The sequence below is a fragment of the Loxodonta africana genome, chromosome 7, assembly GCF_030014295.1.
Source record: "Loxodonta africana isolate mLoxAfr1 chromosome 7, mLoxAfr1.hap2, whole genome shotgun sequence".
NCBI lineage: Eukaryota > Metazoa > Chordata > Mammalia > Proboscidea > Elephantidae > Loxodonta > Loxodonta africana.
Window position 1 is genome coordinate 96469316 of NC_087348.1, and position 18918 is coordinate 96488233.

At 42.1% G+C, this 18918-nt stretch overlaps 1 protein-coding gene across 1 annotated transcript in view; it reads right to left on the reverse strand.

Annotated features, from left to right (window-relative positions):
• Nucleotides 1-18918, reverse strand: part of TENM4 (teneurin transmembrane protein 4) — a 259651-nt gene that overhangs the window by 56771 nt on the left and 183962 nt on the right. The window contains exons 15-17 of the mRNA XM_064288757.1: nt 15210-15477; nt 9214-9357; nt 5999-6248 (exon numbers count right to left, since the gene is read on the reverse strand). Of these exons, the coding sequence (XP_064144827.1) occupies nt 5999-6248; nt 9214-9357; nt 15210-15477 (662 nt within the window). The remainder of the gene's footprint in view (nt 1-5998; nt 6249-9213; nt 9358-15209; nt 15478-18918) is intronic.

Here is an 18918-nt window from a genome sequence, read left to right on the forward strand (position 1 = left end):
GAGCATACTGCCTGTCCCATAAAAAAAAAAAAAAACGCTCAATACATGTCATCTTTTAAGCAAAGCTGGTCACCTTGAGAAACTCCTGAAATATTCATGCTTAATGTAAAGCCAGTGTTGTCAGAGTTAATGTTGTCCTGTCCAACCTACTTCCTGGGGGCAGTTTAGAACTCTGTTAGAGCTAACATAATATGTTTTGCTTGGTTTGATAGGAGACTTGAGTTTAAATGAGTTTCTGAACAACAGGTTTCAAAATTCCTCCCTAAGGAAGAGATGATGATGCTTGTTCCATGAAGGGGTCCACAAAGGAAGATGCCCAAAGGATTATGGGTCCCTGGACTGAGCATGCTCAGCACGGTACATAGCCATTGAGGTTGAAAAGGCCAAACTAGCCTGCCTAGGGGAAACAAATACACAAACGAGGGCCACCAGTGATGGAGGTGAATGCTATTACTGGGAGCAGCAGAGATAGTAAATGCTAAGGAATGAAAAAGACAAAGTCTTTAGAATTTATTTAATCCACCTTCAACATTACTAATGGGGACACTGAGGCCCAGGGACAGGAAGGAATTTACCAAATATCCTGGTGCAAGTTAAAATCAGAAATGGTATTTGAACCCAGGTCTTTTGACTCCTGATTGTTCTTGGGGAAACTGGAAGGCACGAAGAGACTCCTTTTTGCTCTCTTCTACTTTGGTTCACTTTAGAATTAGTTTTTAGCACCTGGTAAAACAATAATGACTTGAAAGGGGGCAGACAATTGGTTTTGAAATTATACTATAGATATATCAAAAGATCACTGAACATCAGAATCAAAAGGTACCAAAACCTCTCTGAATTTACAGGTGATGAAATTGAAAGCCAGAAAAGCTAGGTGACCGGCCCAAGGCCATACAATGGGTTCCCAGCACCCCGGCCTCCAATACAGCTAATCCTTCTCTATTGTAGTTACGCCCCAGGCAGAATTACCACCACTGATTCAAGGCTTTAGTGTTAAATGCTGAATTTTAATCCAAGATCTTGACATAAAATGTCCTTCTGTGTTTTCTAAAAAACTGAAATTGAGGGCTCATATCATTGTATAATTCAGTATGCTTCAAATGAAGCTCACTGAAAAATCTCTTGTAGATATCAGTGCAGGAAAAAATATTTTTCTCCTGGAACTGGACATATTTTCCAATTTCTGATAACATGAACCATGAAAATACAGTCATACATCACTTAATGTCCATGATACGGTCTGTGAAATTGGACGTTACAGGATTTGGATGTTGTGTGAACACCGTATTATATCCAGGCAGTCCCCAGGTTACGTGCCCGGCCCTACTTACTGTTCTGTCTGCCTGAGGAGCACGAGCAGCCCAGGCCAGCAGGCCTCGCTGCCTACCTGCCGGACAAAGCTCGCTGGATGTATTCACTGGCTACGGGAGGCCGGCCTAACGGGGTGCAGCTGTGGGATGGGTGGGGTTTGCACTGGCAGTCGGATTGGGACTTTGGGCACGTCTTGGCATGGAGGGGGGTTGGTGCACAGAGGTGGAGAGAGGTGGCCACTGGGACCAGATGGGGAGTAGGTTTGTCAGTGCCAGGAGCCCCACTGCTCATTCACTCTGGGAGTTTAGGGTCTTTAAAACCATTAGGGGGAAATAATAAAAAGAGACCGGCTTTCCCTTAAAAAAAAAAAAAAAAAACCCAAACCTTATGAGACTAAGGATGTATACATGGTGGGATGTTGCCCGATCGGACACTATGTGGCACATGACAATAATTACGTTTTCCTGTTTGCCATGGTCACTTGGAAGCTCAGAGCTAACTTGATGAACAATCACTTACATATGTTTTCTTCTTTTATTCCCGATTTCAATTTATTTACCTTAATACACGTGTTTTTGGTTGTAAGAGGGCTGAATTTCTTTTAGGAAAAGATAGAGGTATAATAATGTTATTATATTTATAACATTATTATTATAGGTACCGTTTCTTGGACTCCTCTCTGTGCCTGGCACAATTCTAGACACTTTACGAACATCCTCTGTAATCCTACAGAAAAGATTAGAGAGGTGAAGTAATGTTTTCGTGCTTACACAACTGGGAAGCCTCAGTTTTCCCACCTGTATATTGGATGCGGTGATGGGTACCTACATCACAGGGTGGTTTTGGGGATGAAATAATTCATAGAAATTGGTTAACCCCCTTTCTGCTACATGGAAAATGCTCTATATATGTTAATTAGTATTAACTTAAAATAATATAGATGACTATTATATTAATTATAGCCCTGATGGTGCAGTAGTTAAGAGCTACAGTTGCTAATCAAAAGGTCAGCGGTTGGAATCCACCAGCTGCTCCTTAGAAACCCTATGGGGCAGTTCTACTCTGTCCTGCAGGGTTGCTATGAGTTGGAATCGACTCGATGGCAATGTTTTTTTTTTTTTTTTGGTTTAATATAAGAGCACCGGTGGTGCAGTGGTTAAGCGTTCAGCTGCTAACCAAAGAGTCAGCAATTCGAATCCACCAGCTGCTCTTTGGAAATGCTATGGGGCAGTTCTATTCTGTCCTATAGGTCACTTGAGTCAGAATCTACTCAATGGCAATGGGTTTGGTTTGGTTTTTTGGGTATATAAAATCATTATTGGATTTAGGGTTTGACTTTTTCCACCATCACAAGGCTTTCTTTTATCCCAAATTAGCATGTGCCCCATATGCCACTTTGATCTGAGCCACACACAGATAGCTGAGAGCCGCCTCTGTGGTGGCTACTGTTCAAATCACCCAAATGTGCGAGGCTGGGGGACTCTGAGGTGATTCTTACACAGGAGTCAGATGACAGGTGATGCTGACAGGCTGACATTTCCCTTGGTGTGTCTGGTTAGGCCCACTCCTTCCTGCTGCAGTGTCACTGTGAGCCTACATGACAGATCTACTCTGTGACAAAGCGCCTGTTGAGGGATTGCTCTCTTCATGTGGTCCCTGTGGTGGTGGGAACATCCTCTCCCACTTGGTCCTTGTTGCAAAACCTTCTGGAGAGGTCATCTGACATCCAGCCACCAAAGCTGAGGCACCTGAATGCCCACAGAAGTGCAGATCTGAAGCCTGTCTTCTACATTCTTAGCCTCAGCGGGGTGTTCTCAGGGCTTCCCATCATGAGCATCAAAGTGACTCCACACAGTTAGGATGATGCCCTCATTCATTCTGAGGACATGGAGACTATAGTGTTCAATTACTATGCTAAGGCTTACAGTTCAAAAAAAAATTTTTTTTCTGGCTCATTATTTTAGTCTGTCATGCCTGCAAACTATCACAGTAACTGTCTCACTTTGTTACATATTAAATGGCGTTCAAGCTCTTACCACCCACCTTCACCATTATTAATGAATGACTTCCCTTCCTTGCAACTGATTACCCCAAATCAGTTCCCATTACACAGGATCCATTTTCCATTGACCCATCTGAAATTGACACGTACAGCTTACCATACAACATGCAACAAGGCAGGGAGAGACAGGAAATTCTCCACTGGTTGGCTTACCTATGTCTGAAATCTTTATTTCTGACAGAAGACAGGAGAGCAGGAACAGAAGAAAGAATGAGGTGTTAGCAGCGGGGTTAGAAGCATTATTAGCAGCCTGAAAACTTGACAGCAATGGTACTGTACAATACTATAATAAATAAAGACTTAGCAGCTCTGACACTGATATATTTTATATTGGATATTCCTTGTCAGTGAGCTCTCTTACAAGCGGCTACATATCACAGAAGAAGCATGGTTTCACCTGCACCACTACTGCTGACTTCGGGGAAGAGGACTAGGTTGACACATTCTGCTGCTTTAACAAGGGCTAAGACAGGGATTCGAACAGTCAGTTCTCTTCACTGTACAGAAGCAGTTACCTAGAGATATACATGCTTAATACTGTCTGTGTCTGTCTGCATACACACTGCCCTACAAAGAGTTGCTAAAACTTGGGTAGCCCACCAAGAGCCATTCACAATAGGATATAGAGTTAGAGATACACTATAATTAGAAGAGAGTCAGTGACACAGAGAAACAGGACTAGGGAAAAAAGACTGTAAGGAAATATATCAAAGGGCTCATATATCAATATATTTATTTATCTTTCAAAATTTCATTCAGTCCTCCCTTCCCTACTCACTATCTCACATGCTCTCCCCAATAGGCAGAGAAAATGGAATCTCTTATTTGAAAGATGTGAAAATGGAGGATTTGAAAGATGTGAAAATGGAGGCCCAGAGAGGTTAAGTGACTTGTCCAAAGTTGCCCATCTTCTCTGACAAGGTAAACTGACCTCCTAGCCCATGCATAGGACATCATATTATAAGAGATGGAAAGATAATATGAGCAGCTGACTGAAACAAGTACACTCAAGGATTCCTTCCACCTCGACAGATGTCTATATCAGTCAAACTTAGAGAGAAGAAAGGTAAAGACTATGCCATTGGTGGCCCAGGTCTCATTGAACCTGATAGCTGATATCCTATGGGCCCGCCACAACATGTGAGCTTCGGATTCTTCTCATGGCCAAAGACCTTGCCCTCATTTGTCCCTGTGCACGTGGGTGAATACTAACACTCTTCTTTTTAGAGCCATGATGGCTGTTGGTCATCCAGGTGCACAACAGGGTGAGATTCCTTCCGGAGGCACCTACCTCCAGGGAATAACTTTTAAGCCATTAAGTAAGAGTAGCTCTCATAGGAACAGGTGACAACTCTTTGGCAAGACAGAGTTGTGAATTTGGTATTTGGATTTGGGTCTGCCACCCTGGGAGCTGATTCTTGGGCAGATTCTTTAAATTCCCTGGGTCTCCTTTTTCTCATTTATCAAAGGGGATAATAATAAATAGGGCTTTGAACTGGTCAATTTTGGTTCAAACCCCTGCTGAGAATTTGAATTTCCACCCCAGATATACTGAATCAGAATCTACAGCTTAACAAGATCCCTAGGTGATTCTTATATATAATAAATTTTGAGAATTACAGCTCTACAGTTCTCAGAATTGGTTCCTAACCAGCAGCATTAGCATCACCTGGGAACTTGTTAGAAATGTAAACTCTCAGCAGGGGTTCAAAACCCTGATAATAAATACCTCACAGAACTGTTATACTTGGCAAATAGTAGGAGCCCAACAAAAGTGAGTCTCCTTTTCCCCTGTTCACTTTGGAGGAAGGCTTCCCAGCTCAAAGGCCTGTTCTGCTCACATGGACTTCCACTGAGGAGACTTCTGATCCCAGTCGCTAAAATAGTTATGAGGAACTTTATGCAATTTCTCCTGAAAGGAAGAAAAGAGTTCCCTATCTCCAAAACACAGTTTCTCCATAACCCCAGCCCCATGACAGTGCTCTGGTTCTAATCAGAAGTGGCTTAGGGACAAAGAAAATTCAACACGTCAGGCCCTTCCCTGAGCTGTAGGTGTTACTGTGCCCCAATCACTCATGGTCAGGATGGGGAAAGAAAGAAAGAAAGGGCTGAGGCAGCTGCTCTGTAGCATCTCAGGATCAGAGAGGCATGGCCTGGTTTTAGCCCATGGGCCTTATCTTAGTAGGGCTTACCATAGTTAACAAATGTTAAGTAATAGGGCCCAATATGATAACACTGCTATAGGGTCTTGTCCATTATGCTATCCTCTTGTCCTTCTAAAAAGACTCACATGACTCATTCTAATCAGTTTAGTGCTAGAAAATAAAAAGATTCAGTGGCTTCGACGGAGTCTAATTCCTGGCTGCTACCAGCCTGCCACATCATCTAAATGCCAAGGACATCTCCATGCCTCTAGAGTAGCTTTGTTTTCACTGCAGTATTCTGTGGGAAGCAGTACCTGCTTTTGGTTAAGTCTCTGAACTGAGAAGTGACAAGTCCCAGAGTCTGGCAGGTGAGGCTCTGTCCTGCCCCGCTTCCCTGGGCCCAAGGAGTAATGCCAGTTAGGTCCAAAGAATGGCAAAGGGACAGTATTAGGAACTGTGAGGAAGGCAGTGCCTTACATACCTCAGCTCCAGGATGTTAGTGACGTTCCCAGAGGGGAAGATCCTTCGAATGTAGTTGAAATCACCGACATAGAGGCTCCCATCAGAGCCACATGTGAGGGCCACAGGGGCCAGGAGTTTGTTGCCATCAGCAAGGCCATTGCAGCTGGGACAGGAGATGCTTCTCCGGCGTCCATTGCCCATGATGCTCCCAATGACAGGGGGCTGCTGGGACACAAACTGGTTCTCTCCATTCCCTTTGTGCAGGATGCCTGGGAGAAAGAAGAACAGATTCATCTATGGAGCAGGAAATGGGTCTTATCTCCTGTAGTTGACCACAGAGTCACCTTGATTTTGCAAGGCATATGAGATCTCTGCCTACCATTTCCAGACTCATCTCTCAAGGCTGTGCCCACCGTCATATGAACCCCAGAGTGTCCTGAATAGGTCATGCTGTTTTACTGATTAAATTATCACAACAACTCTGTAAGAGAGGTACTATTATGATGCCTATTTTAATAGATGGGGGAACAAATTAGGTCACACAGTGCAGAGTGGGAAAGCTTCAGAGTCTAGGCCCTTAATCATTAAACTACACTGCTCCTCAAATGGAAATCCTGGTGGCGTAGTGGTTAAGTGCTAGGGCTGCTAACCAAAAGGACAGCAGTTTGAATCTGCCAGGTGCTCCTTGGAAACTCTATGGGGCAGTTCTACTCTGTCCTATAGGGTCGCTATGAGTTGGAATCTACTTGACGGCGGCAGGTTTGGTTTTGTTTTTTTGGCTCCTTAAACAGGTTGTACATATCATGTACCTAGTCCACGATTCTATTAGAGCATGAATTCTTTATTGTTTTCCTCTTTAGACTGACATCACTTCAAGTGTGGAGACCATGCCTTTTCCTTTTCTGTATCCTCAGTGCCCAGCACAGAACCTGACTGACACAGAGTAGATACCAATACATAGTTATCAAAGTAAATAAATGAAATTCAGTCTCTTCTCATGCAGGGACAGTAAAGAGATCTGTTTTTTTGTCTTCTTACCTGGTTTTGCTAAAACGGACTTGTCCTGGATCTTGCCTGGGTCTCTTCAACTGCTTTAACTGCCCTTGGGCCTCCACCAACAAAGTGAAGGGACTGACCTCAACAGTTTGTGAGCTTCGTCCCATATCTGTATGTCTCCTTTCAGGCCCTGATTCTCTTTTCTCTTCTGAATTATCACAACCTCCTAATTGGACCCCCTGCCTCCCACCTTACCCCTTCCAGTCCCTTCTCCATACTGAAGCCTGAACGAGCTTTCGGTTTTTGTATGCTAAAAGACTCTTCTCCCAGGCTGTCAGTTTAGCTTTGTAGAAGCTGTCCACTTTTGAACAGATATCTTTTATTTTTATGTTGTCTAATCAATCGTTTTTTCCCCTTTAGTGTTATCTTTCACTTTATTTAGATCTTTAATCGTACTTTGGAAACCCTGGTGGCATAGTGGTTAAGTGCTATGGCTGCTAAACAAAGGGTTGGCAGTTCAAATCCGCCAGGCGCTCCTTGGAAACTCTATATGGCAGTTCTACTCTGTTCTATAGAGTCGTTTTGAGTTGGGCTTGACTCAATGGCATTGGGTTTGGTTTGGTTTTGGTTAATCATACTTTATTTTGCATACAATGTGAGGTGGGGACTTAATTTTTTTTCTCCACACACTGAGCCAATTTTCCCAATACCAATTTCTAAAAAAACCTATCCATTCTCTATCATATACCAAGGTTCTATATACACATGGTACGTAGACAGCAGAAATGTGTAGTTATCCACTGATATCCATTCTATCCATCATTTCCTTCTTCTGTAGTTACAGAACCCCTGATGTTTAGCTGGGCACTTGACTACCTGGAATGGACTACATTCCCCAGCTACACATGGGGATGTGATTAAGTTCTGGCCAATGACACGTAAGTGGAAGCGGTTTGGGCAACTGCTGGGAGGTGTCTTTATGAAAGCGGCTTGCATTTCTTTCTTTTCCTCTTTCTTGCTGGCTGGAAAGAGCATGGGAAGGCTGGAACTGAAGCAGTCACTTGACTGTGAACTTGGGGTTGGAGGCCTCCAAGTGGAGCAATGGGGAGGAGCCTGGGTCTCTGACCCTGTGGAATGCTAAATCGGCCCTGCATTATCTACCTTCAGACTTTCAGGTGAGTGAGAAACAAATTTATTTTATGACTCTGTTATTTTGGCTTTTCTGACACTCATGGCCAAACCTAGTCCTGATTAATATTCAGAACTCCGTTTCTGAACTCCTCATATTGTCCCATGTCTATCTGTTCCTGTGCCAGCACCATAAGTGGTAGATATTATGGTTTTTCTGAGATATCGTAGTATCTGATGAGTCCCTCTTCTTTGCTCTTATTTTCAAGACTGTCTTAGCCATTTACAAATCTTTATTCTATCATAAATTTTAGAATTATTTTGTTAATTTCTCCCAAACATGCTGCTGCTTTGATAGGAATTTCATTGCACTTATAGATTAAGTGGGCAATATTTGACATTGTTACCATGTTTAGCTGTCCCATCCTGGGACATGGTCAGAGGGAGCCATCTAAAATGAAAATCTGATGTGTCACTTGCATGTTTTAAACCTTTCAAGGACCAATGTTTGCCTCTAGATGAAGTTGAAAGTCTTAACCCTCTTACCCTGAGTGCCAGCTGCCCAAGCCCCTGGCTTCAGCTTTTGCTGCCCCCTTCATTTCACCCTTTGGTCAAGCCACAATAAACTCTCTCCAATTACTCTTCTCTTTTGGGCTTTAGCACTTTGGCACATGCTTTAATCTTGGCCTAGAATGCTCTTTCTACTTGATACACTGGGATAATCCTCTGGACTCTTGGAGACTCAGTTCGGGAGCTCTCTCCAAAAACTGCCTTGTCTGAGCCAACATGCTGAGTGACGTGCTCCTCTTCTATGCCCCACAGCATCCCATGCTTCCTTCTGCGAATGCACTGTCCGTGTCATGGCACTGAAATTGCCTAGTATGCTTGTCTCTGTTCACAGTGTGACCTCTGGAGGCCTTTCATTTCTGCATCTCTGGTGCCTATCACAGTGACAGGCATAGAACAGGCACCCAAGAATGTTTGTTGACTGACCCTTCTGACTGACTGACTGATCACATACGGGCCTATGCAATTTGAAGTATGTATTTCTGTTTGGCCGTACAAAGGTCACATCCCCAGACTGCTCAAGGAATTCTATTAACCACTCACCACTTTGGATGTTGAGGGCATGATGTTTGTCCAGGCTCCATCCTCCAAGCTTGGAAGCATCGATTTCATAGCCCTGCAGCACTGCAGTTCTTTTTTCCCACAGGATCAGATCTGGGCAGGATTCATACTCATAACCCACAGAAACTGTAGGTAACAAAAGCAGCAGAGTGCACAGGTGAGCAGAGTCTCCTCTTTGGCCTTTAGTCTTGCTAGCAAGACCCCCCTGCATGTCTTTTATGGCAGAGGAAAAGGGGGGACTGTCTTTCTAAGTGGGAAACAGACCTGTGTGAAATACTAACACACAAGAGGCCAAGCCTTAATATCCTTTTTTTTAGACTGTATGTTATTAAAAATGTTAAAATAATGTACTAAATACTTACAAGGGGCCCAGGTGAATTTATTCTAGGGAAATAACCTTTAGTATGTAAAATATTTGATGAACAAAGTATTTACTGCAGCATTATTTATAATAGTGGAAACTTGGAAGTAATCTAAAAGGTTCAAAAGAGGTGAGAAGTTAAGCAAACTAAAGTGTACCCATTCCAAGAATGGCCATTACGGTTATGAAGACCTTATGGTGACATGCAAAATGTGTACGAAATAATGCTATGTTGAAAAGGCTGGTTATATATAATATCTGTGTTTAAAAAAAAAAACTATGTATAAAAATAGAAAATAACTTTAAATGTTAACAGGTGGTTATATTTGATCTAGGCACATACATTACTTTTTTGCATTTTTCAAATTTTTATTATTTAATATTTAAATATTTTATAAAGAAAAAACTCTGAAATAATTTATAATGAATATATAGAATAGGAGCTCAGTTTGGGGGTACTTTTAAAGCTGGAAGTTACTTTGAAGTCTCAAGGTTTAAAAATCTCCTGGCTTCATTTTGTTTCATAAATCAAGGCCTCCTTAAGAAGCTAAACACGGCAGCGGCCTGAGACTGGGATTTAGAGAGACCTGTAACTGACCGATAGAAAGAACCAGCAGAGACAGGAATGCTATCCCTTCAAAGCATCTTTCTGTGCAGGCACTATGTTCCAGTGAGCAATATCCTACCACATGCTCAAGACAAGCATTAACAACTGGGCAGCCTTATAAAAATTTCTTTTAAGTGCCATAAAAGATTGTTGACCATCTATGGAAGTAAGGGAATGTGGCTGGAAGATGTCTTTGTAACCATAAGACCCATGATCTGCTACCATGTCTCCCTGGTTATCTGTGATCTTGGGAAAGTGAGCCTCAGCCCTTGAAGTCTCACTGTGGAGACATTTCCCTCTTTAACTCAATAGTGGACATCAATGTGGTCATTTCATCTGAGGAGGTTATAAGGCTTCTTCTTTTTTTGAGAGGGGATGCACTGGTTTGATCTACAGAAGGGATCAGGGACAGTAAGGAGATGGCATCTTTGCTCCCAAAGTGCCCTCGCTGGGTAGAGTGGGGATGCAAACCCATAGGGGAGATCTGGCATAAATCCAGCTCTGCTCCTTCCTAGCTGGGTATCCATGGGAAGTCACCTCACCTCTCTGGGCCTCAGCTTCCTTATGCAGAGTGTGGGGAAACAACTCCCAACTCTCAGAGTAGTTGTGAGGATTAACTGAGATAAAGTACTGGGGAGCAAGTCACTAGAGCACCTGCTCAGTGGACATTCTTTTCTTTGTCACAAAATATCACACACACACACCCCCCACCCCCATTTCCTCAGTCTGCCTTTTGCTGAATCTAGAAAGGGAGTGAAATTGTAGTATGGTTCCAGATGGGAAGGATTTTATAACATGTTACTCTTAACTTGTCTGTCAGTTTGTTGTACTGTCGTAGCTTGCATGTTGCTGTAAGAATGGAAGCTATGCCACTGAGTGGCCCATGGTGGACAAGTTTCAGCAGAGCTTCCAGACTAGGAAGAAGGATCTAGCAATTTACTTCTAAAAAAATTGGCCAGTGAAAACCTTATGAATAGCAGCAGAACACTGTCTGATAAAGTGTGGGAAGATAAGCCCCTCAGGTTGGAAGGTACCCAAAATACGAGTAGGGAAAAGCTGCCTCTTCAAAGTACAGTCAACCTTAATGACGTGGATGGAGTATAGCTTTCAGGACCTTCATTTGCTGACGTGGTATGACTCAAAACGAGAAGAAATAGCTGCAAATATCCATTAGTAATTGGAACATGGAATATATGAAGTATGAATCTAGAAAAATTGGAAGCCATCAAAAACACAATGGGACACATAAAAATCAATATCCTAGGCATTAGTGAGCTGAAATGGACTGGTATTGGCCATTCTGAATCGGACAAGCATATGGTCCACTATACAGGGAATTGACAAATTGAAGGCAAATGGCGTCGCATTTGTTGTCAAAAAGGACATTTCAAGATCTACCCTGAAGTACAGTGATGTCAGTGATAGGATAATATCTACACACCTACAAGTAAGACCAGTTAATATGACTATTATTCAAATTTATGCACCAAACACTATACCAAAGATGAAAAAAATTGAAGATTTTTACCAGCCCAAGCAGTCTGAAACCGATCAAACGTGCAAACAAGGTGTACTGATAATTACTGCTGATTGTATGATGCCAGAGATGCTATGATACAATTTTGCAAGATCAATAACTTATTCACTTCAAATACCTTTTTTGAACAACATAAACCATGACCAAACACATGGACCCCCCTTGATGGAATATACAGGAATCAAATTGACTACATCTGTGGAAAAAGATGATGGAGAAGCTCAGTATCATCAGTTTAGACAAGGCCAGGGGCGACTGTGGAACAGACCATCAATTGCTCATATGTAAGTTCAACTTGAACTTGAAGAAAATTAAAACAAGTCCCCCTCCAAGGGCCAAAGTACAATCTTAAGTATATCTCACCTGAATCTAGGGACCATCTCAAGAATAGATTTGATGCATTGCATAGTAACGACTGAAGAACAGATGAGTTGTGGAATGACATCAAGGACATCAAATATAAAGAAAGCAAAAAGTCATTAAAAAGACAGGAAAAAAATAAAAGACCAAAATGGATATCAGAAGAGACTCTGAAACTTGCTCTTGAACGTAGAGTAGCTAACGCAAATGGAAGAGATCATATAAATAGCTGAACAGAAGATTTCAAAGGGCTGCTCGAGAAGACAAAGTATAGTATTATAATGAAATGTGCAAAGACCCGGAGTTAGAAAACCAAAAGGGAAGAACACACTTGGCATTTCCTAAACTGAAAGAACTGAAGAAAAAATTCAAGCCTTGAGTTGCAATATTGAAGGATTCTATGGGCAAAATATTAAATGACTCAGGAAACATCAAAAAAAGTACACAGTCACTGTACCAAAAATAGTTGGTCAATGTTCAACCATTTCAGGAGGTAGCATATGACAGAACCAACAGTATCGAAGGAAGAAACCCAAGCTGTACTGAAGGCATTAGTGAAAAACAAGGCTCCAGGAATTGATGGAATACCAACTGAGATGTTTCAACAAACAGCTGCAACATTTGAAGCGGTGACTCATCTATGCCAAGAAATTTGGAAGATAGCTACCTGGACAACCCACTGGAAGAGATCCATATTTTTGCCCATTCCAAAGAAAGGTGATCAAGCAGAATGTAGAAATTATCGAATAATATTAATAATATCACAACAAATAAAATTTTGCTGAAGATAATTCAAAAACAGTTGCAGCAGTACATCAACAGAGAATTGCCAGAAATTCAAGCCAGGTTTAGAAGAAGATGTGGAATGAGGGCTATCATCGCTGATGTCAGATGGATTTTGGTTGAAAGCAGAGAATACCAGAAAGATGTTTACCTGTGTTTTATTGACTATGCAAAGGCATTCGCCTGTGTGCATCATAAAAAAGTATCCGTAACATTGCAAAGAATGGGAATTCTAGAACACTTAATTGTACTCATCCAGAACCTGTACATAGACAAACAGGCAGCCATTCGAACAGAACAGGGGATAGTGCATGGTTTAAAATCAGGAAAGGTGTGCATCAGGGCTGTTTCCTTTTACCATGCTTATTCAATCTGTATGCTGAGCAAATTATCCAAGAAGCTGAACTATATGAAGAAGAATGTGGCATCAGGATTGGAGGAAGACTCCTTAACAACTTTCGTTATGCAGATAACACAAGCTTACTTACAGAAAATGAAGAGGACTTGGAAATCAAAGACATCAGTATAGATTACATACACCTCAACATAGAGAAAACAAAAATCCTCACAACTGGGCCAATAAGCAAAAACATGATAAATGGAGTAAAGATTGAAGTTGTCAAAGATTTCATTTTACTTGGATCCACAAACAACAGCCATGGAAGCAAGAGTCAAGAATCAAACAATGTATTGCATTGGGCAAATCTGCTGCAAAAGACCTCTTTCAAGTGTTAAAAAGCAATGATATCACTTTGAGGACTAAGGTAGGCCTGACCCAAGCCATGGTATTTTCAATTGCTTCATATGTATGTGAAAGCTGGACAATGAATAAAGAAGACCAAAGAGAACTGATGCCTTTGAATTATGGTGTTGGCAAAGAATATTGAATATACTATGGACTGCCAGAAGATCAAACAGATCTGTCTTGGAAGAAGTACAGCCAGAATGCTCCTTAGAAGTGAGGATGGTGAGACTTAGTCTCATGTACTTTGGACATGTCATTAGGAGGGACCAGTCTCTGAAGAAGGACATCATGCCTGGTAAAGTAGAGGGTCAACGAAAAAGGAAGACTCTCAATGACATGGATTGACATGGTGACTGCAACAATGGGTTCAGACATAGCAACCATTGTGAGGATGGCACAGGACTAGGCAGTGTTTCGTTCTGTGGTACACAGGGTCGCTATAAATTGGAACTGACTTGACAGCACCTAACAAGAAGAAAAACACAACTTCTCTGGTTTGAAATGCCAAAAAGCATTGTTAATGGAAGGAAGAATTTTAATTCTTGCACCTTAATAAAAATGAAGAAGCCCAGGAACTCTAGCAGTTCCAGGTCCCCATATTTTAATGGGTAAGTTCAGACACAATGTCTATGGGGAGCACAGGGTAATGTTGATATGGTTCTACCTGTGGCATCTGGTCTTTTCTAATCTATCATGCTTTACAGGAACCATTTGTGTTTTTACATTTTTTTTTTAACTGAGGTTGAATTCACGTAACATAAAATTCATCATATTAACCATTTTAAACTGTACAATGCACTGCCATTTAGTACATTCACAGTGTTGTACAACTATCATCTCTAGGTAGGTCAACAATATTTTCATCACCCCAAAACGAAACTCCATACCCATTAAGCAATCACTCCTCACTCCCACTCTCTATCCTCAGTTCCTGGCAAACACTAATCTGCTTTCTCTATCTCTGTGGATTTGTCTGTTCTGGATTTTTCACATAAGTGGAATCATACAATATTTGACTTTTTGTGTCTGGCTTCTTTCACTTAGCATGTTTTCAGTTTCATCCACGTTGTAGCATGGATAAATGCTTCATTTCTTTTTGTGGCCAGGAAAGATCCCATTGTGTGGATATGCCACATTTTGTTTATCTGTTCATCAGTTGAGGTGCCCTGGTGGAGCAGTGGTTGAGTGTTCATCTGCTAACCAACCAAAAGGTCAGCAGTTCGAATCCACCAGCTATCCCTTGGAAACCCTATGGGGCAGTTCTACTCTGTTCTGTAGGTTCGCCATGAACTGGAATTGACTCATTGGAGTTGTTTCCACCTTTTGGCTGTTTTCAGTAGTGTTGCTATGGAGATTCATATGTAAATTTTGTTTGAAAACCTATTCTTTGGTAATCTTTTTTAATGGTCATTACTCTACATTCAGCTCTTTGAATTAATTTTTTTTAGGTAAACGAGTGGTCACTGAGAGGTCCTAAAGCCCATCTAAGCTTTAGTTATTTTTGGTCTGAGAAGACTAAGGGAAGAGGGGGACACCAGTGCTGTTCTCTGGGAGTGGCACTGAGTCCTGAGGCTGGGCCACTTACCGAAGGCTTCTGAGAGCCCAAACACCTTCTGGTTGTAGACATCTGTCTTGTCCCAGATGAAATAATAGGACAGGTCTGGAGCAGCAGCAAACCACTTCCTGAAGAGGCGACCCTCAACCGCCACCATCAGGTGGACCTTCATGAGGTTGAAGGGGATGGTGGGGTGGGTGAGGCTGATCCTCAGGACAGATTTGTAGCCCGGGGTACGGCTGCTCAGGTAGCTCAGCCTCATCTTGCAACCAGAGATAGTGATCTCCTCCTGCAAAGCCTAGAGACCACAGATAGATCAACAGCAAATGAGTCATTAGATCACCAAGGGCCACAACTCGAGGGTCTGTGGATGTTCAAGAAGCAAAAGGAGGAAGCAGAGGGAGGTGAAGAACTGAGAAAGGAACAATTCTTCTTGCTTAAGCAGATGTGCATGTCAGTCTCAGGAAAAAAGTCTTTCTTCATAGCACGCAATACTTCCAGTACCACCCCCACCAACAGCACCTATTATATTTGAAGCCTTGGTTTAGCGGTCAGCTGCTAAATGAAAAGTTGGAGGTTTGAACCCAACCAGCTGCTATGAGGGAGAAAGACCTGGCTATCTGCTTCCCTAAAGATTACAGCCAAGAAAATCCTATGAGGCAGTTTTATGCTGTCTTATGGGGTTTTTTTTTATGGGGTTAGACATTTTTTTAAAATTGTGCTTTGGGTGAAAGTTTACAGAGCAAATTAGTTTCTCATTCAACAAGTCATACGCAAATTGTTTTGTGACATTGGTTGTGATCCCTGTGATGTGTCAAGACTCTCCCCTTCCCCACCCCAGGTTCCCTGTGTCCATCATCCATTTTTCCTGTCCCTTCCTGTCTTCTCGTCTTTGCTTTTGGGCAGGTGTTGCCCATTTGGTCTCATATACTTGACTGGACTTAGAAGCATTTTCCCCATGTGTGTTATTTATTTTATAGGCCTGTCTAAACTTTGGCTAAAAGGTGGACTTCGGGAGTGGCTTCAGTTCCGAGTTAGCAGGGTGCCTGGAGCCAGAGTTTTGGGGGTTCCTCCAGTCTCTATCTGACCAGTAAGTCTGTTTTTGTGAATTTGAATTTTGTTCTACATTTTTCTCTCGCTCTGTCTAGGACCCTCTCTTGTGATCCCTGTCAGAGTGGCCAGTGACAGTAGCTGGGTACCATCTAGTTCTTCTGGGCTCAGGCTGGTGGAGGCTCTGGTTCATGTGGTCCATTAGTCCCTTGGACTAATATTTTTCTTATGTCTTTGATTTTCTTCATTCTCCTTTGCTCTGGATGGGATGGGACCAATAGATGTATCTTAGATGGATACTCGCAAGCTTTTAAGATCTCAGACGCTACTCATCAAAGTAGGATGTAGAACATTTTCTTTATGAACTATGTTATGCCAATTGACCTAGATGTCCCCTGAGACCATGGTCCTCAGGCCCCAGCCCCAGTAACTCATCCCTCAAAATGTCTGGATGTGTCTAGGGAGCTTCTGTGACTTTGCCTTGGTCAAGTTGTGCTGATTTCCCCTATATTGTATATTGTCTTTCCCTTCACCAAAGTTAACACTTCTGTAATATCTAGTTAGTGATTTCCCCAACCCTCCCCTCCCTTCTAACCATCAAAGATTATTTCTTTCTGGTTGTAAATTTTTTTTATTGAGTTTTTATAACAGTGGCTTCATATAGTGTTTGTCCTTTTGTGATTGACTTATTTCACTTAGCATAATGCCCTCCAGATTCATCCATGTTGTGAGATATTTCACAGATTCATCGTTTTTTATTGTTGCATAGTATTCCATTGTGTGTATGTACCATAATTTGTTTATCCATTCATGTGTTGATGGGCACTTAGGCTGTTTCCATCATTTTGGCACTGTCAATAATGCCACAGTGAATACGGGTGTGCATATATCTCTTCGTGTGATGGGTCTTATTTCTCTAAGATATACTCCTTGGAGTGGGATTACTGGATCATACGGTATTTCAATTTCTAGCTTTTTAAGGGAGTGCCATATTGTTTTCCATCATGGTTGTGCCATTTTGTGTTTCCACCAGCAGTGCATAAGGGTTTATATATATGACCTTACTGAACTCTCACAGGAGGAAAGTGAGGAGAAAGAATAGGGGGAAGCAGAGCATGAAGAGGAGGAGAAGGAGAAAGGAAAAAAAAAAGGAAGTGGGGAGGAGGAAGACCTGGCTTCCAGGGCCAACTCCTATGTGGTATAACCCTGGGTGAGTCACTTCGCCTTGCTGAGCCTGCCTCGGTTTCCTCCTCTATACAATAGGGATGATAATACTTGTCCGGTTACATTCTTGAGAACAGTGTATAAGAAAATACATGTAAATGATTTGGCAAAACGTAGCCTCTCATTTACTAACTGTGTCATCCTAGAAACCTCACGTAATTTCTGAGTCTCAGTTTCCTCACTGGATTACTGTGAGGACTGGATGTCGTCTGTTGTTAGGTGCTGTCAGCGACTGCATGTGCCTGAATAGAACTGCCTCCTAGATTTTCCTAGGCTGTAATCTTTACAGGAGCAGATCCCCAGGACTTTCTCCCCTCCAGCCACTGGGTAGGTTTGAACCACCAATCTTTCAGTTAGCAGCCGAGTGCTTAACTTTTGCGCCACGGGGCTCTTTCTGAGGAGTGAATAAGGTCATATATATAAAGTATCTAGCACATAACAGATACTAAAAAATGTCCCTGGGTGGTGGTGATGGTGCTGATGGTGGGGTGGTGCTGAAAGTACTGGGTGCTATGAAGAAAGACCTTTTTATGAGACTAATGTGGACATCTGTGTAAGCAAGAATTGTTCCTCTCTCAAAACCTTCCTAGAGATCTGTTTCAAATGGATTTCCTTTCCAGGAAAGTAAACAAAGCTTATGAGATGTTGACAAAACAAATAATTATGCAGGGTTGAGAGCATAGCCTGCCAATGACCTGGAGCTAAAGCCCCCAGCTCATCCATAAAACGATGTTGAATTGACTGTGTGGTGTTCCCATGCACACTGGGTCTCCAGCTCCAGTACCATGTGAGATAAACGAAAAGGTGGGAAAGGCAGCACTTTATCTACTGGGTGCAATTGGCTCATTTCCAAGATGGAAATTTTAAATTAACGCCAGGATACTCAGGCATGTGGTAAAAGCTGAGAACTTTTATCAACTTGATGCTTCGGGCTCTGTTTCAAGAAAGAAATGTTAAGTGAATCGGAGGCAAACATATCCATTAAAAGGGCAATGATTAATCTACCCCATGTTCACAGTTTTTTTTTTTTTTTTATGTTCACAGAGGAACTAGGTAGGCCTGAATAAAGAAAGCCTTTTTCATTCTGTCCATTTCACAGATGGGTATGAACCCCACTCCCACCTCTGTCTTACTCTCCTGAATAAAGGACATTTTAGGGATTGGATTTAAATCAAAGCAATCTTTCTAAGTTACAGTTTACAGGTTCCAGGCAAAGCAGGGCTCTGTGCCCTGGTGAACTACAGGCAGGGTTGAAGTGCCATCCTGATGCACTCATGAATATTTACCTTTTTAACGTACCCTTTTAAATTTACATCTCCCAGCACTTGCAAAGGCTGAGCAATGCAAGGACTGGGAAAACTCAAGAGTTTGTTTTTATGTAATTTGTGAATCTGGTAATAAGCAAGCCTTGTGACCCAATTGGACTTGTAGCCACTCAGCCTGGGGAGTACTGTAAAGAGGGTGG